Genomic DNA, 13,859 nt, shown 5'->3' with positions numbered 1-13,859 from the left:
CTTCCCCTCAACTGGAGTCCGCTGTTGGGCCCAGGAGCCGCACAATGAATGTGGATGCTGTGAGCGTAGTTAAAACTTAAACCCTCACCTGTGCCCGAGCTGGTTTGCTCAGTAGATAGAGTGGCAGCCTGCAGATTGCAGGGTCTCAGGTCCAGTCCACTCAAGGGCCGTGTGCTGGAGGCAACCAGTTTTAGCCAGTCAGGTGGTACAGATGAGAGGTGCCCTTAGGCTAAAAGCTGGGGGACAGGAAACCGCCTCCATTCTCCCAGCGCCAGCCTCTTTTACCCTCTCGAACCTGACCGTCTACCTGAGGGATGATCAGCCCAGTGAGAGCTGCTCAGCCGTTGCTGGAAGCAGAGCCTCCTTAGCTTGCTCACTTCGGGTGTCTGCACACACTCGGACCGGTGGACTGAGGGCCGAGATGTGGCGCTGTCCCCAGGACACCGGGAGGCGTGTCCACTCCTGCCTCCTAAGGCCACACCTGCTCTGGTCAAGTGTTAGTCTGTGGCTTTGCCCTTGAGGGCAGCAGGTGCTGGCTTCCTTCTGTCCCATTCACCAAGTCCCGCAGCTAAGCTTGGACTGGGGTCCCGCACAGGAGAGGGGTTCCTCCCACCTGGCGTTCGGGGTCTCAGAGGCTCTCTCCCTGGGGCCGAGACCCCGTACCTTTCCTGGGAACCTGACTCACCTTCCATGTGCTGTTTTGGTTTTGTTTTCAGGTTAAACAGGGCCAGTCAGACTTACTTCTTCCCTATTCATTTGACGGATCAGCTTCTTCCCAGCGCCGTGTTCTACGCCACCGTGGGGCCCCTCGTGGTCTACTTCGCTATGCACCGTCTCATCATCAAGCCATACCTCAGGGCTCAGAAGGAGAGGTGAGTTTCAAATACGTCACGGGGACGTCACTAAACAACTCTGTGCCTCAGTTTCCTCGACTTTCCAATGGAGATGATACTAATAGGACCCACCCCACATTTCTGTCAGGAAAAATATTTAATATGTGCAAAATGCTTAGCATGGGTCCAAAATAAGTCGTCAGTAAGTGTTAGCTATTCTAGAAGTGCTGTTCTTATCCTTTGTCATTCATTCCTACTTTCAGAAAGGACTAGATGGTTTACAAAATTGTTGAGACTTTAAATCAGGGGTTGGGGATGTCTAGCCCGCAGGCCATGCAAGGCCCTCGAAGTCATTTGGTCTGGCCTGCCGAGGCTTGAAGGGTGCCTGCATCAGGGAGGTCAGGGTCCTGCCTTCCCAGGAGGCTTGAGGCTGAAACAGCATGTGCTGGGTCGAGGCTTCCAACGGGACAGGCGTGTGCTGCCCGGGTCCCTGAGCGTGGCCGAGGGGAGGTGTATGTATGAATCTGAAGGCGTGTGCGCGTCCTTCCCAGAACGTCATGTGCTAATCCCCGAAGGTTGGCGTCTCCTGTGACGCACCCGCTCTGACCTCCCACATCCCTGAGTTACTTCAGCTGAGTCTTCTCTCCACGGGGACTGGCAGTGGGTTTCCCTCCGCTCCGGCGAGGAGGCGGGGAGCCATCCGGGGACACGGCGAAAGCTGCACGGGCCTCTGACAAACAGATTTGCCTGAGATTGTCTGGGAAATATTTTTAAAGTTCTAGGACTAGGAATGCAATAAGATCACAGACTGTTTGCTGGGCACAGGTCCAACGAGGGGTAACACCACGCTAATGTGTGGCTGTGTTTTTGTCGCATAAGGGAATTGGAAAAGCAAAGGGAAAACACAGCTACCGACATCCTGCAGAAGAAGCAAGAGGCAGAAGCTGCGGTGAGTGCCGTCGGCCCCCCGACGTCCTTTCGCTCTGTGTGCTCCGAGCACTGCATGCAGCACACACTCTCCTCTGGCCTCCGGGCCCCGGGTCCTTCACTCGGTCTGTCCTCAGGCCTGGGCTCGGGCTGCTTCCCGCAGCTGCACTCGCACTGCAGTCTTTATATCGCCACTGGCGTGTGCTTCCGGGAGCTGCAGGCTCAGTTCCAAGGAGGAGGCTTGTAGCCAGGTGTTGTTTTCACGTGGTGGGTAGTGCCCCCTCTCCCTTCCCCTCACGTGACTTGTTTTTACGTGACGTAACAGAGACGTCCAGGATAAGTGACCGTACTGCTTGGTCCCTGTGGACAGGGGAGGCTGTGTCTCTGAACAAAGAGGTGGAGCCTGGTGAGGGCCCTGATGGCCGCCTGCCCCGTTCTTTGCAGGTTCGGTTGATGCAGGAATCTGTCCGAAGAATAATCGAGGCAGAAGAATCCAGAATGGGTGAGAAGGCATGGCCTCTCTTGGGACAGGGTGGGTGAGGGGGATCTCAAAGGAGCACCCCGCTCCTGCAGTCCAGCTGCCGGTGGACGGGAGAGAGGGTGTCAGCCAACCCCTCCCCCCGCCACACACTCTGACTGAACCCGTCCTCAGGCCTCATCATCGTCAACGCCTGGTACGGGAAGTTCGTCAACGACAAGAGCAGGAAGAGTGAGAAGGTGAAGGTGATCGACGTGACGGTGCCCCTGCAGTGCCTGGTGAAGGACTCGAAGCTCATCCTCACAGAGGCCTCCAAGGTACAGCGCCAGGCCCCACAGGACTCAGACAGAAAGGCTTCTGGGGACAGTGGCCACTGGGAATGGCCATATGGCCATTTCATTGTATCAGAGTCCTGCCCAATCTCATACCCAAGTTATGTCCACGTCGGAGCAATTTACTTCATGCTTTCATCCATCCATTCACTCAGCAAGTATTTACTAAGCACCTACTATGTGCCAGTCACAGCAAACAAAACCCCTCTGCTCCCTTTCAGGGGCCCCCAGCATTTGCGGTCTCCCTCCTTTCCCTCTCCTGAGCTCCAAGGGCCCTTCCTTTGCTTCTGTCACATGTTTCCTGAGCCTGCAGAGGCCATACCTCTGAGCTTTCTAAATGAGCTTTCTCTTAGAATTTGAAAAACAAAACAAAATGTACATCCTGCCTTCGTGGAGCTTGCCTGCTGCTTCCTGCTCGCCTTGTGCCAGAGGCGTGTGAGGCCACCTAGCACAGCTGAAGCTCACGCTGGAGCCTGGGGTGTGGACAACGAAATTGAATTAAAGTCAGATTCCCACCCTGGCCTGCGTAGCGCAGTGGTTAGGGCATCGGCCTGCACACCGGAGGGTCGTGGATTTGATTCTCGGTCAAGAGCACGGACCTGGGTTGCAGGTCCAATAATTAGTCCTGGTCCTGGTCAGGGTGTGTGTGGGAGGCAACCAATCGATGTGTCTGTCTCATATCGATGTTCCCTCTCTCTCTCTCTCTTACCCTTCCCCCTCCCTCCCACCCTCTCTAAAATCAATGGGAAGGATATCCTCTGGGGAGGATTAAAAAAATGCGTATCTCTATAAAGTGCAGGTGCACTCAAGGCCAAGAGCTCCTAGGCCCCCGAGACGCCTTCCAGTGTGTCTGTCTTGGTGGGGCTTCCGTGACGATAGTGGTGTATTTAGGCTAGGACTAAATAGGCAATTTTTTTCAAATTCTCATTTCTTTCTCAAGTGGCCAAGTGTGCGCCTTCCGAGGGAAGAAGGCCCTTCCGAGGGCGGCCTGCAGTGGGGGAGCAGGCGGTGGGCGTGTGCATTTAGACGCCTGTCTCGGGCCCCCCTCGAATCAGGGTCTCTGTTTCAGGCTGGGCTGCCCGGGTTCTACGACCCTTGTGTGGGCGAGGAGAAGAGCCTGAAAGTGCTCTACCAGTTCCGGGGCGTCCTGCACCAGGTGATGGCGCTGGACAGCGAGGCACTCAGGATACCCAAGCAGTGTGAGTAGCTGCCCTCCACTATGACGGGGACCGGGGACATCCACGTGGAGCCACAGCCACCTGCCCGCCCTTCCCGCCTGGGAGCACACGGGCGTGGACGACTCCCTCGGGCTTGGGATGCGCTGCCCTGGGGGGTCGGTCTTTCTCAGGTGGAATGACAGGGAGCGCTTTTCTTGAACTGCAGCTCAGGTGGCAGGGTATGCAGCAAACCCAGCTGCTCCTTTACGTTCCAGAACCATCCGTCAGGCCTCTGGTCTGCTGGTGGCTGCACCCGAGTAGAGGCAGGCTGTGGAAACAGTTGCCTTTTGCTGCACCGAGTCTGTCTTTTCTCTTGCAGCTCACAGGATCGATACAGATGGATAAACTGCTTGAGAAAAAGAATTACAGGAGGCTGCAAAGATCTTTTTCTGGGCGTCTACAAATTTGGAAGCAGGGAAACCCAGACGTCACAAGTTTATTTTATATTATTCCTAAGGAGGTGGTACCGTATCAATTATGTGAAGGGACACAGACACCCTGCTTTTGTGGGTGCTGTAGGCAGACTGAGGCAGCCCTGCCAGGACCAGAACCTCAGCACAGCCGTGTCTGTTTCCCAAGGATCATGTGCCCGAGGGAAGGGCCCTGGGCCCCAGGCGCCACCCCATCGTTCTTGGTCTGTGAGGAGGTCGCCATGGAACATCTGCCCTCACACAGGACCGGGACTGCCTTTCCTGACACCACCCTGACCTGGAAAGGAAGGAAAGAACAGTCTGCAGCCAAGCGAGCATCTGGGTGGTCGACTTGCGGAAACCACCTTTTCCTGCTGAATATGGAGGAGCGTGGGTTTATAAATCTGCTTTTTATCTGAGAACAAATGGCTTGGGAAATTAATTAGTCTCTTCTGTCCTCCCAGAACTTCTCCAATCATTCCACTGGCACCTGGCTTGGGACAGAGCAGTGACCTCTGTCCCCAGGCCCATCCCTGTCACGGTCACTTCCTTCCAGGACCCGCCCCCATCCTCGTGAGAAAAGGCGGTGCCCCACACCACGGTGCAGTGTTGGAGTGAAGAGGGGCGGGGGTGAAGGGGAAGCCTAGAGCACCCGCCTCAGACTGCCAAAGCCGCCCGAGCAGCTTCCAGGCCTGCGCCTCGCCCGCGCGGCCAGCAGGTGGCGTGGCTGCTCTGCACACCCGTCTGGCCCAGCTCCCTCAGGAGACGCCTTCCTGGGAGTCTGCTCCCCAGACCTCCTTCCTCTCTACCCTCTTTGGTGTAGGAGCCAGGAAACTGCCGAGCAGCCGGGTCTGTTACCTGTCATGAGAGGCCTGTGGGCGGTGGTTCCGACAGCTTCAGGCTTCACCTGGCACTGGTACCAGTGGAATCGCTAATAACCCCTCCCTGCCGTTCCTCCAGTTTTTACAAACAATTCAGATTTCCAACCCTGTAATATTTATCTCCATTTAAAAAGTCCTCTGAGCTGCTGCTCTGGTGTGAATCGTGCAATAAGCGTTGCGTGTATGAGTCTGACTTTGGACCCACCCCGTTCCCTCCGGGCAGGTGGCACCTCTGGGCACCAACTCTTCCTTCTGCCCGAAGGGACTGCAGGAGGCCTCTCTCCACAATAAACCTTCTGAAAGCGGGGAGTGTGGCGTGCGTCTGTGCCCTGTGGAGTGAGCAGAGGGAGGGAGGTGCCCCCTCAAAGGCTGTCCCTCCCGAGCTTCACTGTCCAACTCGCGTCCAACCCTGCGGTGGCCCTGGGAGATACGGCCTGTTTTCCGCACTAGGCGGGGACCGGAGGCAGAGTCCAGGGCTAGGGACTCCCTTAGGCGAGGTTGCTTGCTTCTTTTCATTTTTACTAAAATCACCTTTTTTGTAGTCAAAGGTGGTCATGCCCTGCCTGCTCTTCAGCGGGAGACAGGAAGTCAGTCTTTACAGCATCACCAAAGCGAGCAGGAGCAAGAACTTCAAACTAGTGCTTGTTTTGATTTTTTAAGTTTAAAAAAAAAAATTTATTATTGACTTTTAGAGGGGGAGGTAGAGAGAAACATCAATCAATGTGAGAGCAAAACAAGGATCTGATGCCTCCACAGGACCCCTCCCAGGGATCAAACCAGCAACCTTTTGGTGCATGGGACAACGCTTAACTGAGCCACACTGGCCAGGACTATTTTTAATTTGTTTAAATATTTTTATTGATTTCAGAGAGGCACAGAGAGATAAGAACATCAATTATGAGAATCAAAATTGCCTCTGGCATTCTCCCCACTGGGAATGGAGCCCACAACCTGGGCATGTGCCCTCCCTGGGAATTGAACTGTGACCTCCCAGTTCATAGGTCGATGCTCAACCACTGAGCCACACCAGCTGGGCCCAGGACTATTTTTTAATTATTTGAGAGAGAGAAACATGGGTTTGTTGTTCCATGGATCTGTGCACTCACTGGTTGCTTCTAGTATGTGCCCTGATGGGAGATTAAACCCCCAACCTTGGTGTATTGGGATTATGCTCTAACCAACTGAGCACCCCCGCCAGGGCCAGCGTTTGCTTTTATGAACAGGAGGAAACCCTTTAATGTAGGAAATCACTTGGTCACCTACTTCCATCAAACCAGGCCGGGAAAAGGCACTCCTTAGAACAGAGGCCGCTGTCAGCCAGAGAGCTGGCTGTCCGGGCAATGGAGGGCCACTCCTGCTGCCTGAGTCATCTGTCCCCCCTCTGGTGTGGGGTGGGAGTGACCCATGCACTAAGTCCCTCCCCACGGGGGTGTCTGCCACTCTGCTCAGCATGCTGTGGTTCTGAGGACGCTGGCCTGGCTCGTGCTGAATGGACAGCTGGGGCTGTCACCTGGATGACCAAGTTTCTCATGTTCACAGCCCGGCGCCACCGAACCACCTGAGGTCGCGCTGGGCTCCTCACCTGCAGGCCTCGCTGCCACTGTCAGCAGCAGGACGGAAAGGCTCGTGGCCAGAGCCTCTGAACCTCGGCCCCACCGCCCAGGCTCGATGAGAAAGCCGGGCTGCTGGGCTCAGCTCTGCTGCTCTGGCTGGGCCCCTGCCCGGGGGCCTGGCCGCTCTGCTCCGCGGGCTCGCAGGCGGCGGCACAGCCTCCGTATCACCAGCCTCTGGGCCTTCAAGCGCTTCCGGAGCTTTTCGTTTTCCTTCAGGGTCACAAACAGTTTCTTTTTTAGGGCATCTAAGTCCAAAAGGGCGTAGCTGTGGTCAGACGGCTGTGGGGGGCTGGCCGGCTGAGCAGGGGCCTCAGCTGCTTCCGGTCTACATGGCAGGACCTGGGGACAGTGGGTGGAAGGTAAGCAGGGCCCAGAAGCCACAGCCAGGGGCCTGCAGACGGCCCTCCGGCAGGAGGGGTGGGAGGGCCTTGGCCTCTTCCCGCAGCGCTCCTGACCCGAGTCTGCCCACCTGGTGGCTCTTCCTGTCACTGGGAAGGTCTGACGTCAGGGCCACACCCCTGAAGTGATCAGTTTGGGCACTGGCTCTCCTCTTTTTATTTGAAACAAATCGCCAAAACCGGTTTGGCTCAGTGGATAGAGCGTCAGCCTGCGGACTGAAAGGTCCCGGGTTCGATTCCGGTCAAGGGCATGTACCTGGGTTGCGGGCACATCCCCCGTGGGAGATGTGCAGGAGGCGGCTGGTCGATGTTTCTCTCCCATCGATGTTTCTAACTATCTATCTCTCTCCCTTCCTCTCTGTAAAAAATCAATAAAAATATATTTTAAAAAAAAAAAAAAAAAAAAAAAAAAAAAAAAAAAGAAACAAATCCCCTCTTGCCGAGACCAACCCTCCATGTGGCGCCTTGGTGCCTGGCCTTACCTGCCCTACAGGGTCTCTGGCGCTGGGAGGCCGCTGTAGCCCTTCGAGGGCTGTGTCTGTCTTTCTCTCTGGGCCGTGCTCCCTGGCCTCTGCTTCTGGGAAGACCTGGAAGCACAAGGCAAGGCTGCAGACAGACTGACCCCCAGCACGTGCCAACCGGCCCCCAATGCACACAGACAGGCCCCCGGCACAGACCGGCCCGCAGCACGCAGACCTACCTTTTCCTTCTCAGAGTCGGCATGCCCACCCTTGCGGGCCGCATCTGTGTCTTCCCTCACCAGCTGGGAGACAGGCAGCTGCTGTGGACAGTGGCCGATGTTGGGCCCAGTCAGGGTGTAAGAGACCTGCACCCCAAGAACCTCACACCAGGCGCCAAGCCTCACGCTGGTCCTCATTCTCAGGCCCATGTTTATCCAAGTATCCGGGGCCTTGAAACCCAACCCACCTCCACCCCCGCCCACTGGTATCTGTTCTCCCAAGATGCTCCCAAACCTTGGCCAGAGGCCCTGTGAAGCCAGGGACCTAACTTGTGTCACCCAGGGCCTGGCATTCTAGGCGAGTAGTAGTGCCTCAGATTTTGCTCAATGAGTGGCAGCCATGTGGTACAGAACATCCCCTCCGTCTGTCCCCAGGCGCTCACAGCTGAGCCGCCCACGGCCAGACCAGCTCCAGGCACGGTGCACATGTCAGTCCCCTCCTCCCCGCCCCCCTCCGTGGTTAACTGCAATCCCTTCTGGGACAAACACGAGCACAGGAAAGTGAGCTAACTCCTCTGAGGGGTTGGGGTGCAGTCACTGACAGTGGGCAGTTCCAGTGAAGCCGCTCGGGGACCGGGAGCCCAGCTGCACACTGGGTCACAGTTCACAGCACTGCACTAACACCTGAGTTTGAGGGCAGATCTCATGCTAAGTGTTCTCCCCACAACTAACTTTTATATATACATAAAATAAATAAAAATAAAAAGCCTCCCATTACAAAAACCAAAGCACCAAACGTACTAAGAACCTACTTTGTGCCACAATGTTCTCAGTGCTGGGGCTACAGCAGTGAAAGCCGTCCCTGCCCTCGGGGAGCTCTCGATGGAGGGGGAAGACCCCAAACGGAACTGTGGCAAGTGCCAGGAAGCAGGGAGGAGGGACGGACCAGCAGGGACAGTGGGGATGCTTGCTGGGGTCACCGCCCTCCGTCTCCGCCTCATCCTCCTCCTCCCCGGTATTATCCATATCGGCCAACCCAGAGGGCACAGCTGACTCCTCCCCGGACACTGACACCACCATCAAGCACCGCCCTGATGGACCCTTTGATGCAGCCCTTCAACTCGCTGACGCTTCGGGAAGCCCACCACCAATGATGCTGCCCGCTAGCCAGATCAACAAGGACAACCAAACCCCCGACTTGAGGACAGCTGAAATCCCTTGACTGAAGAGGCCAGCAACCTTCTACAGGAACAAGGCTCCGTGTGCACTCCATCCACTATGTTTATAGCTATGCTTGCTATCATTGCTTGCCAGTCTTCTTCCGAGTCTTAAACAACCCAATCCGAGAGGTGGCTGCTGATTTACATGCGCTATCATTTAAAAAATAAAAAAGGGGGAATTTGCCGGAAGCCGGTCCTTCCTTGCTGCTTGACACAGTCGCTGCAGGAAAGAAACATCTGCACAGCATATGTTTCAAGGGACCTGGCGTATATAGCATACTGTTCTTAATATGTTTGCTCCCCTTCTTGGCACTATGTGTTTTAACCAAGGTCACCTCTCCGAGAAAGGTTGTTTCCCCAGGTAGGAATTTTTCCCTGAAGTTAGGGAAGGAATAAAATCCCTTCACTAAGTGCCCAGCGGGTAGTTAATCACTTTAACTAAGAACAATCACGCTTAAGCTACATAATCTTTACTCCCTGGAATGGAGATAAGAAACGCCCTAACCTTTGCAATAGAAACTGACAGGATTAAAATCAACTGGTATAAATACAGATGTAACAAGACAATAAACATGAGATCCTAACCAGAACTTGGCTGGAGATCCTGGCTAGAGGTCCTGACTAGGCTGCTGATCAACTGAAGGCTGTCTCCGTGTCATTCCTTCTTCGCCGACTCCGTCCACACCTTTGGGGATCCCTGGACCTGTTGGGGTCGGACCCCAGCAGACGCTGGGGAGGGCCCTCCTGCAGAACCAGTACTCGGACTTAAGAGGAGGCGGCCGCTCGCGTGGAGTCTGGGGGATCATCGGGCAAAGGAAAGACGTAGCAAAGGCCTGCGTGGCCTGCTCACAGCTGGCGCCTGGTCCTCACAGCCCGCCATCTTGTTCCCAATAAAATCCAGCTGGCCCAGCTGTCTGTCCGCCTTGTGTTTGTCCCACCATCACTTTCCCTTCCAGGCTGAAGCCGTCCCCCCTCCCCACCCCCGGTGGGGCCCACACTCTGGGACTCTGCAAACCTCACCTCTAGGAGTTACGAAATTCAATGTCCAACGGTCAGTGAGCTCTCTCCTGAGCCAAACCTGCACACCCCACCCCACCCACCAAGGCGCGTCCACTCCACATCCCATTGGACATCCAACTCCACAGGACGAAACGCCTCAGAATCCGGGAACCCCACTCCCAGGGGTTCAAAGAGCTCTCTCCCTACCTGGCCACCTCCCTCTCAGACCATGGGTCTGCGCAGTCCATCCACTCCGTCCTCTCCTCACCAACCCACCTGCAGCTCAGGCCACCATGACCGCACTCACCTGTGATGCTGCGGTGGCCTCCAAACCAGCTTCCGGCCTCGGAGCCTTACAAAGCCACGTCCCTCCCCACCGGCCACCCGAAAAGCAGCCGCCCGTCCCAGCCTGTCACCCTCTGCAACCTCCCACCAGCCCGAGCCGTGCTGCCCTGCGCACAGCCAGGTCCCTTCCACTGCAGGCCTCTGTCCACACTGCCCAACACCCCCCCGACCCCCGCCCCCGTGCTCCACCAACATGGCCCTTTCCCCTAGAGCTCTCAGCCAGCACCCACGGCACCAGCAGGACCTCAAGGGAGCGGTGCTGAATGGCTCCTTGATCACAGGTGCCCAGGCCCTGGCTGGCTACTAGGAAGAGGTCCGAATGCCGCTCAGCTGCTGCCTCCACTGGGAAGGTCTAAGGTCTTAGGTCTTCGCTGCGCAGCCTGGAGCCGCGTGGGGCCAGGCATAAGTGAACCACAGAAAGGACCAGGCTCTGGCCACACTCGCCAGTCGCTGCTTCAACAGCCTCCTGGTGTGAGGCGTGACTCATGTTTAAATCGGCTTTATGTTGGGGATCCCCTAGAACGAAGGTCATGGCCATCAGGGTCGGCTGGGCGCCAACCCCGGAGGCTAAGCATGCTGCCCTCACCTCCACTGCCGGCTCCTGTCTCCCTCCTGGGACTGCGTCACCCTCACCAAAGGCAGTGCCACGTCTGGAGCCTGGGGCCAGCGGTCTCGGCCTTGGATGTCCCTGGAAACCCCACCCCCGTCCCCCCCACTGCGGGGTGGATCCCGAAGGCTGGCTCCGCGGGAGGTGCACTCACCTGCCTGGCATCCTGGAAGGCGAACTCCGTGGGCACCGCGTTGTGCTTCAGGTTCTTGCGGTTCCCAAAGGCGCTGAAGCACTCGGGGCGGAAGTGCTCCGAGCAGATGACCGTGTGCTGCTTGGGCTGGAAGTTGCCCCGCCCGATGTTCAGCACCCATTCCTTCAGCAGCTCGGGCCGGCTGAACGGGAACCTAAGGGCAGAGGAGGCGGCGGGAGGGAATGAGCAGGCATTCTCACATCATCACAGGGTACCTAGACAACTGGGAAAGTCCAGTCACCGCGCTCTGTTAAACCACATCCAGTTTCTGGAAGCTCTGTCACGCTGTCTACAGCATCCTTCGGAAACGTGAGACCATGAACGTGGCCAAAATGCTGTTTCCGAAGCCACGTGTGCCAGGTGAGTCTTCTTCCGTCCCCCTGGGAGCCCGCCATGTGCGGGGCCTGCTGGGTGCTGCGGGGAGAGAGTAAGACGCCCGGTCTCGTGCGGCCAACGGCCAACGTTCCAGAACAGAGCAGACGATAACAGACAGGCCTCTGTGGGAACAGAGGACGCGGTCAGGGGAGGCCACCTGAGAGCTCTCGTTTGAGCCGAGGTTGCTGGGAGTGGGAGCTCACGTGTGTGGGTATCAGAAGGGAAAGCAAGCGGCAGGCGTGTGCCCGGTGGTTAAAGGAGCGACCAGAGCAGATTTGGCTGAGACAGAGCAAGTGTGGGACAAAGGACATGAGTCTCAGGCAGATGGGGGTCCCTGGAGGCTCTGGACAGAGGGTGAGGACCGAGCCCAGCCTGGCGGCTGCAGGAGGGTAGGATTTGACAGAGAGCTCTTTTGTGGAAGGCGGTGGGGGGGAGCCAAGAGTCTAAGTGGAACGGGTTGGAGAGTGAACCGAAGGCAACTCCACCCCCAGGCATATACCTGACTGAGACACAGACACATGCACCAAAAGGCTGGTCCCAGCAGAAATGCTGAGCCGTGTGGTGGCCAGAACACAGAGGCACCCAATGCCCTTCAGTAGAACAAGTTAATTCTGGCTTCTGCAGTCAGTGGAATACAATGCAGCAGTGAACCGCAACTGAGCACGACTCACAACTGTGGACAAAACCAAGGGGGTTCTATGGAGACCCCAGGGTGATCTGATCATTAATTCCTAACTGGGCAGGTCCTGCTGGGTAGTCACGCCCCCAGCCTGTAATTTCTTTAGGAAAAGGCTTATCTTTGTCTTGTCCTTCATTTTTATGCATCTAGTTCGCACACCTTGTTAACGATCCTGCAATCTAATCCCCCCTTGCTTTCTCCCACCCTCATGTAATCTTTACATTCCCTCCTTAATTTCAAACGCATAAAAGAAACCTGGAAACCGATAAAGTCCTCTAAAGGTTTGGACATTTCTTACGGGGACATAAACATAATGGTGAAAAAGAAAAACAAGCAAGCAAGCAAGCAAGCAGAGCTCTGGCCGGTGTGGCTCAGCTGATTGGGCGTGTTCCGTGCACCCAGAGGTCGGCGGTTGGATTCGTCAGGGCACGCAAGGGTTGCAAGCCTCCTGGAGTTTAGCAGATGCGGGCGGGGGCGCGGGCGGGGGCGGGGGCCGCGGGCGGGGGCGGGATCGGGGGCGGGATCGGGGGCGCGGGCGGGGGCGGGGGCGGGGGCGCGGGCGGGGGCGGGGGCGCGGGCGGCCTGCCCCGGGGAGAGCGCTGCTGGGCACTTGTTACGGGGGGTTTGAAGGCTGGGCTGGAGGCCCTAAGGGAGGGTCAATAGAATACGCATCAGCTTCAGGCTAATGTGCCAACATGAGGCTTATTCCGACCGACACCTGTCCTTCGGCGTGGCTGGCCCGGCCCTAACTGGAGTTCGCATTGAGAAGCGCACGCCATGGCTCCTCAGCGCCCTCGGAGCGGGGAGGCGGCGCCCTGCGCTCTGGCTCGGCGCCCCCCCGCGGTCCAGGCTGACCCGCCCGTCTCAGCGCCGCCGGCAGCCCCAGGCTCGCAGCAGGCCGCCGCCTTCCCCCGCCCGCCCACCGGCCGGAGGCTGCGCCCTCGGGCGGTTACTCAGCCCTCCTCCCCCCGTTCCCACGCGCCCGGCGGCCCGGCGGCGCGGACACCCGGGCCGTGACCCCGCCCGTCCCGGTCCCCCCGCCGCCAGGCCTCGGGCTCCCGAGGGGGCCGCGGCCAGTTGGCCCGGGCGAGGCGGGCCGGGCAGCCAGGACCCGCGCCCCCGGCGCCCGCGGCCCTCACCGGTGGAAGGTGAGCTGCTTCCTGCGGTTGCTGTAGCGGTTGCAGCACTGCCGGGCCGCGCACGACTTCGGCATCTCCAAACCCCAGGCCCCGCGCCCCTAACAAAGATGGCGGCGGCGGCCCGGGAGTGGGTGGCTGGGGGCGGGGCCGGGCCTGGAGGGGCGGGGCCACCGGGAGGGGAGGGGCCAACGGGAGGAGCTGGCGGGCCTGGCGCTGCTCCCTGGCCCGCATCTTGCGTGGTGCCCGCGACTTGCCTTGTCCGAGTCGGGCGGGCTTCCCCTCCGGTGAAACCCCAACTCGCTGAGGCCCGTCGCCCTCACCCCGTTTGGGGCCCCTCAAATCTTACACCCACCAGCAGCCTTAGACAACTGGAAACAAAGGCTCGATGCCCAGCCTGGCCAGCATTTTGAAAACTTTAGGAGATGCTTAGTAGGTTTGGGCTGCTCGAATGTCACTGCAAGTACTAGTTGGTCCCAAATTAGAGTAGCAGATAGAGCTGGCAGAACAGGCTCAGGCACTGCGGGCGCCAGGTGT

The 13,859-nt window shown here is 57.8% G+C and overlaps 2 protein-coding genes across 5 annotated transcripts in view; one reads left to right on the top strand and one right to left on the bottom strand.

The window, feature by feature from the left end:
- DNAJC11 (DnaJ heat shock protein family (Hsp40) member C11) overlaps positions 1-5,387 on the top strand; it is a 47,061-nt gene extending 41,674 nt beyond the window's left edge. Inside the window, exons 11-16 of the mRNA XM_070403982.1 lie at positions 717-872; positions 1,713-1,782; positions 2,205-2,262; positions 2,413-2,555; positions 3,640-3,769; positions 4,107-5,387. Coding sequence (XP_070260083.1) covers positions 717-872; positions 1,713-1,782; positions 2,205-2,262; positions 2,413-2,555; positions 3,640-3,769; positions 4,107-4,132 — 583 coding nt within the window. The 3' untranslated portion in view covers positions 4,133-5,387. The remainder of the gene's footprint in view (positions 1-716; positions 873-1,712; positions 1,783-2,204; positions 2,263-2,412; positions 2,556-3,639; positions 3,770-4,106) is intronic.
- Positions 5,388-5,631: 244 nt separating this feature from the next.
- THAP3 (THAP domain containing 3) lies at positions 5,632-13,432 on the bottom strand. 4 transcript variants are annotated; one of them, XR_011470176.1, is made up of 6 exons: positions 13,326-13,432; positions 11,094-11,286; positions 7,790-7,870; positions 7,572-7,676; positions 7,161-7,447; positions 6,945-7,030 (listed from the first exon to the last, which is right to left on the bottom strand). XR_011470176.1 is itself a non-coding variant. In XM_070403983.1 (5 exons), the coding sequence occupies exons 1-5, from the start codon at positions 13,397-13,399 to the stop codon at positions 6,770-6,772; spliced, it is 714 nt and encodes a 237-aa protein (XP_070260084.1). In that variant the 5' UTR covers positions 13,400-13,432; the 3' UTR covers positions 5,632-6,769. The 4 variants fall into 4 exon arrangements, 3 of the variants coding, with proteins under 3 accessions (XP_070260084.1, XP_070260085.1, XP_070260087.1); XM_070403983.1 differs by lacking the exon at positions 7,161-7,447 and having other exon boundaries at positions 5,632-7,030; XM_070403984.1 differs by lacking the exon at positions 7,161-7,447 and having other exon boundaries at positions 5,632-7,030; positions 7,790-7,867.
- Positions 13,433-13,859: the final 427 nt, after the last annotated feature.

Source organism: Myotis yumanensis, unplaced genomic scaffold (genome assembly GCF_028538775.1).
Source record: "Myotis yumanensis isolate MYYU_CA2020_CCGP unplaced genomic scaffold, mMyoYum1.0.hap1 SCAF_2, whole genome shotgun sequence".
NCBI lineage: Eukaryota > Metazoa > Chordata > Mammalia > Chiroptera > Vespertilionidae > Myotis > Myotis yumanensis.
Note: the sequence above shows the minus strand (reverse complement) of the source record. Positions and strands in the feature narration are given on the sequence as shown.

What these genes read in the sequence shown, in the direction of transcription:
- THAP3 (XM_070403983.1), bottom strand. Translation starts at nt 13,399, where the DNA reads ATGCCGAAGTCGTGCGCGGCCCGGCAGTGCTGCAACCGCTACAGCAAC. An exon ending in CCTTCCAGGATGCCAGGCAG is followed by an intron (nt 7,871 to 11,093) that starts GTGAGTGCACCT and finishes CACTGTCCACAG; the next exon opens with CAGCTGCCTGTCTCCCAGCT. An exon ending in CCGACTCTGAGAAGGAAAAG is followed by an intron (nt 7,677 to 7,789) that starts GTAGGTCTGCGT and finishes TTGTGCTTCCAG; the next exon opens with GTCTTCCCAGAAGCAGAGGC.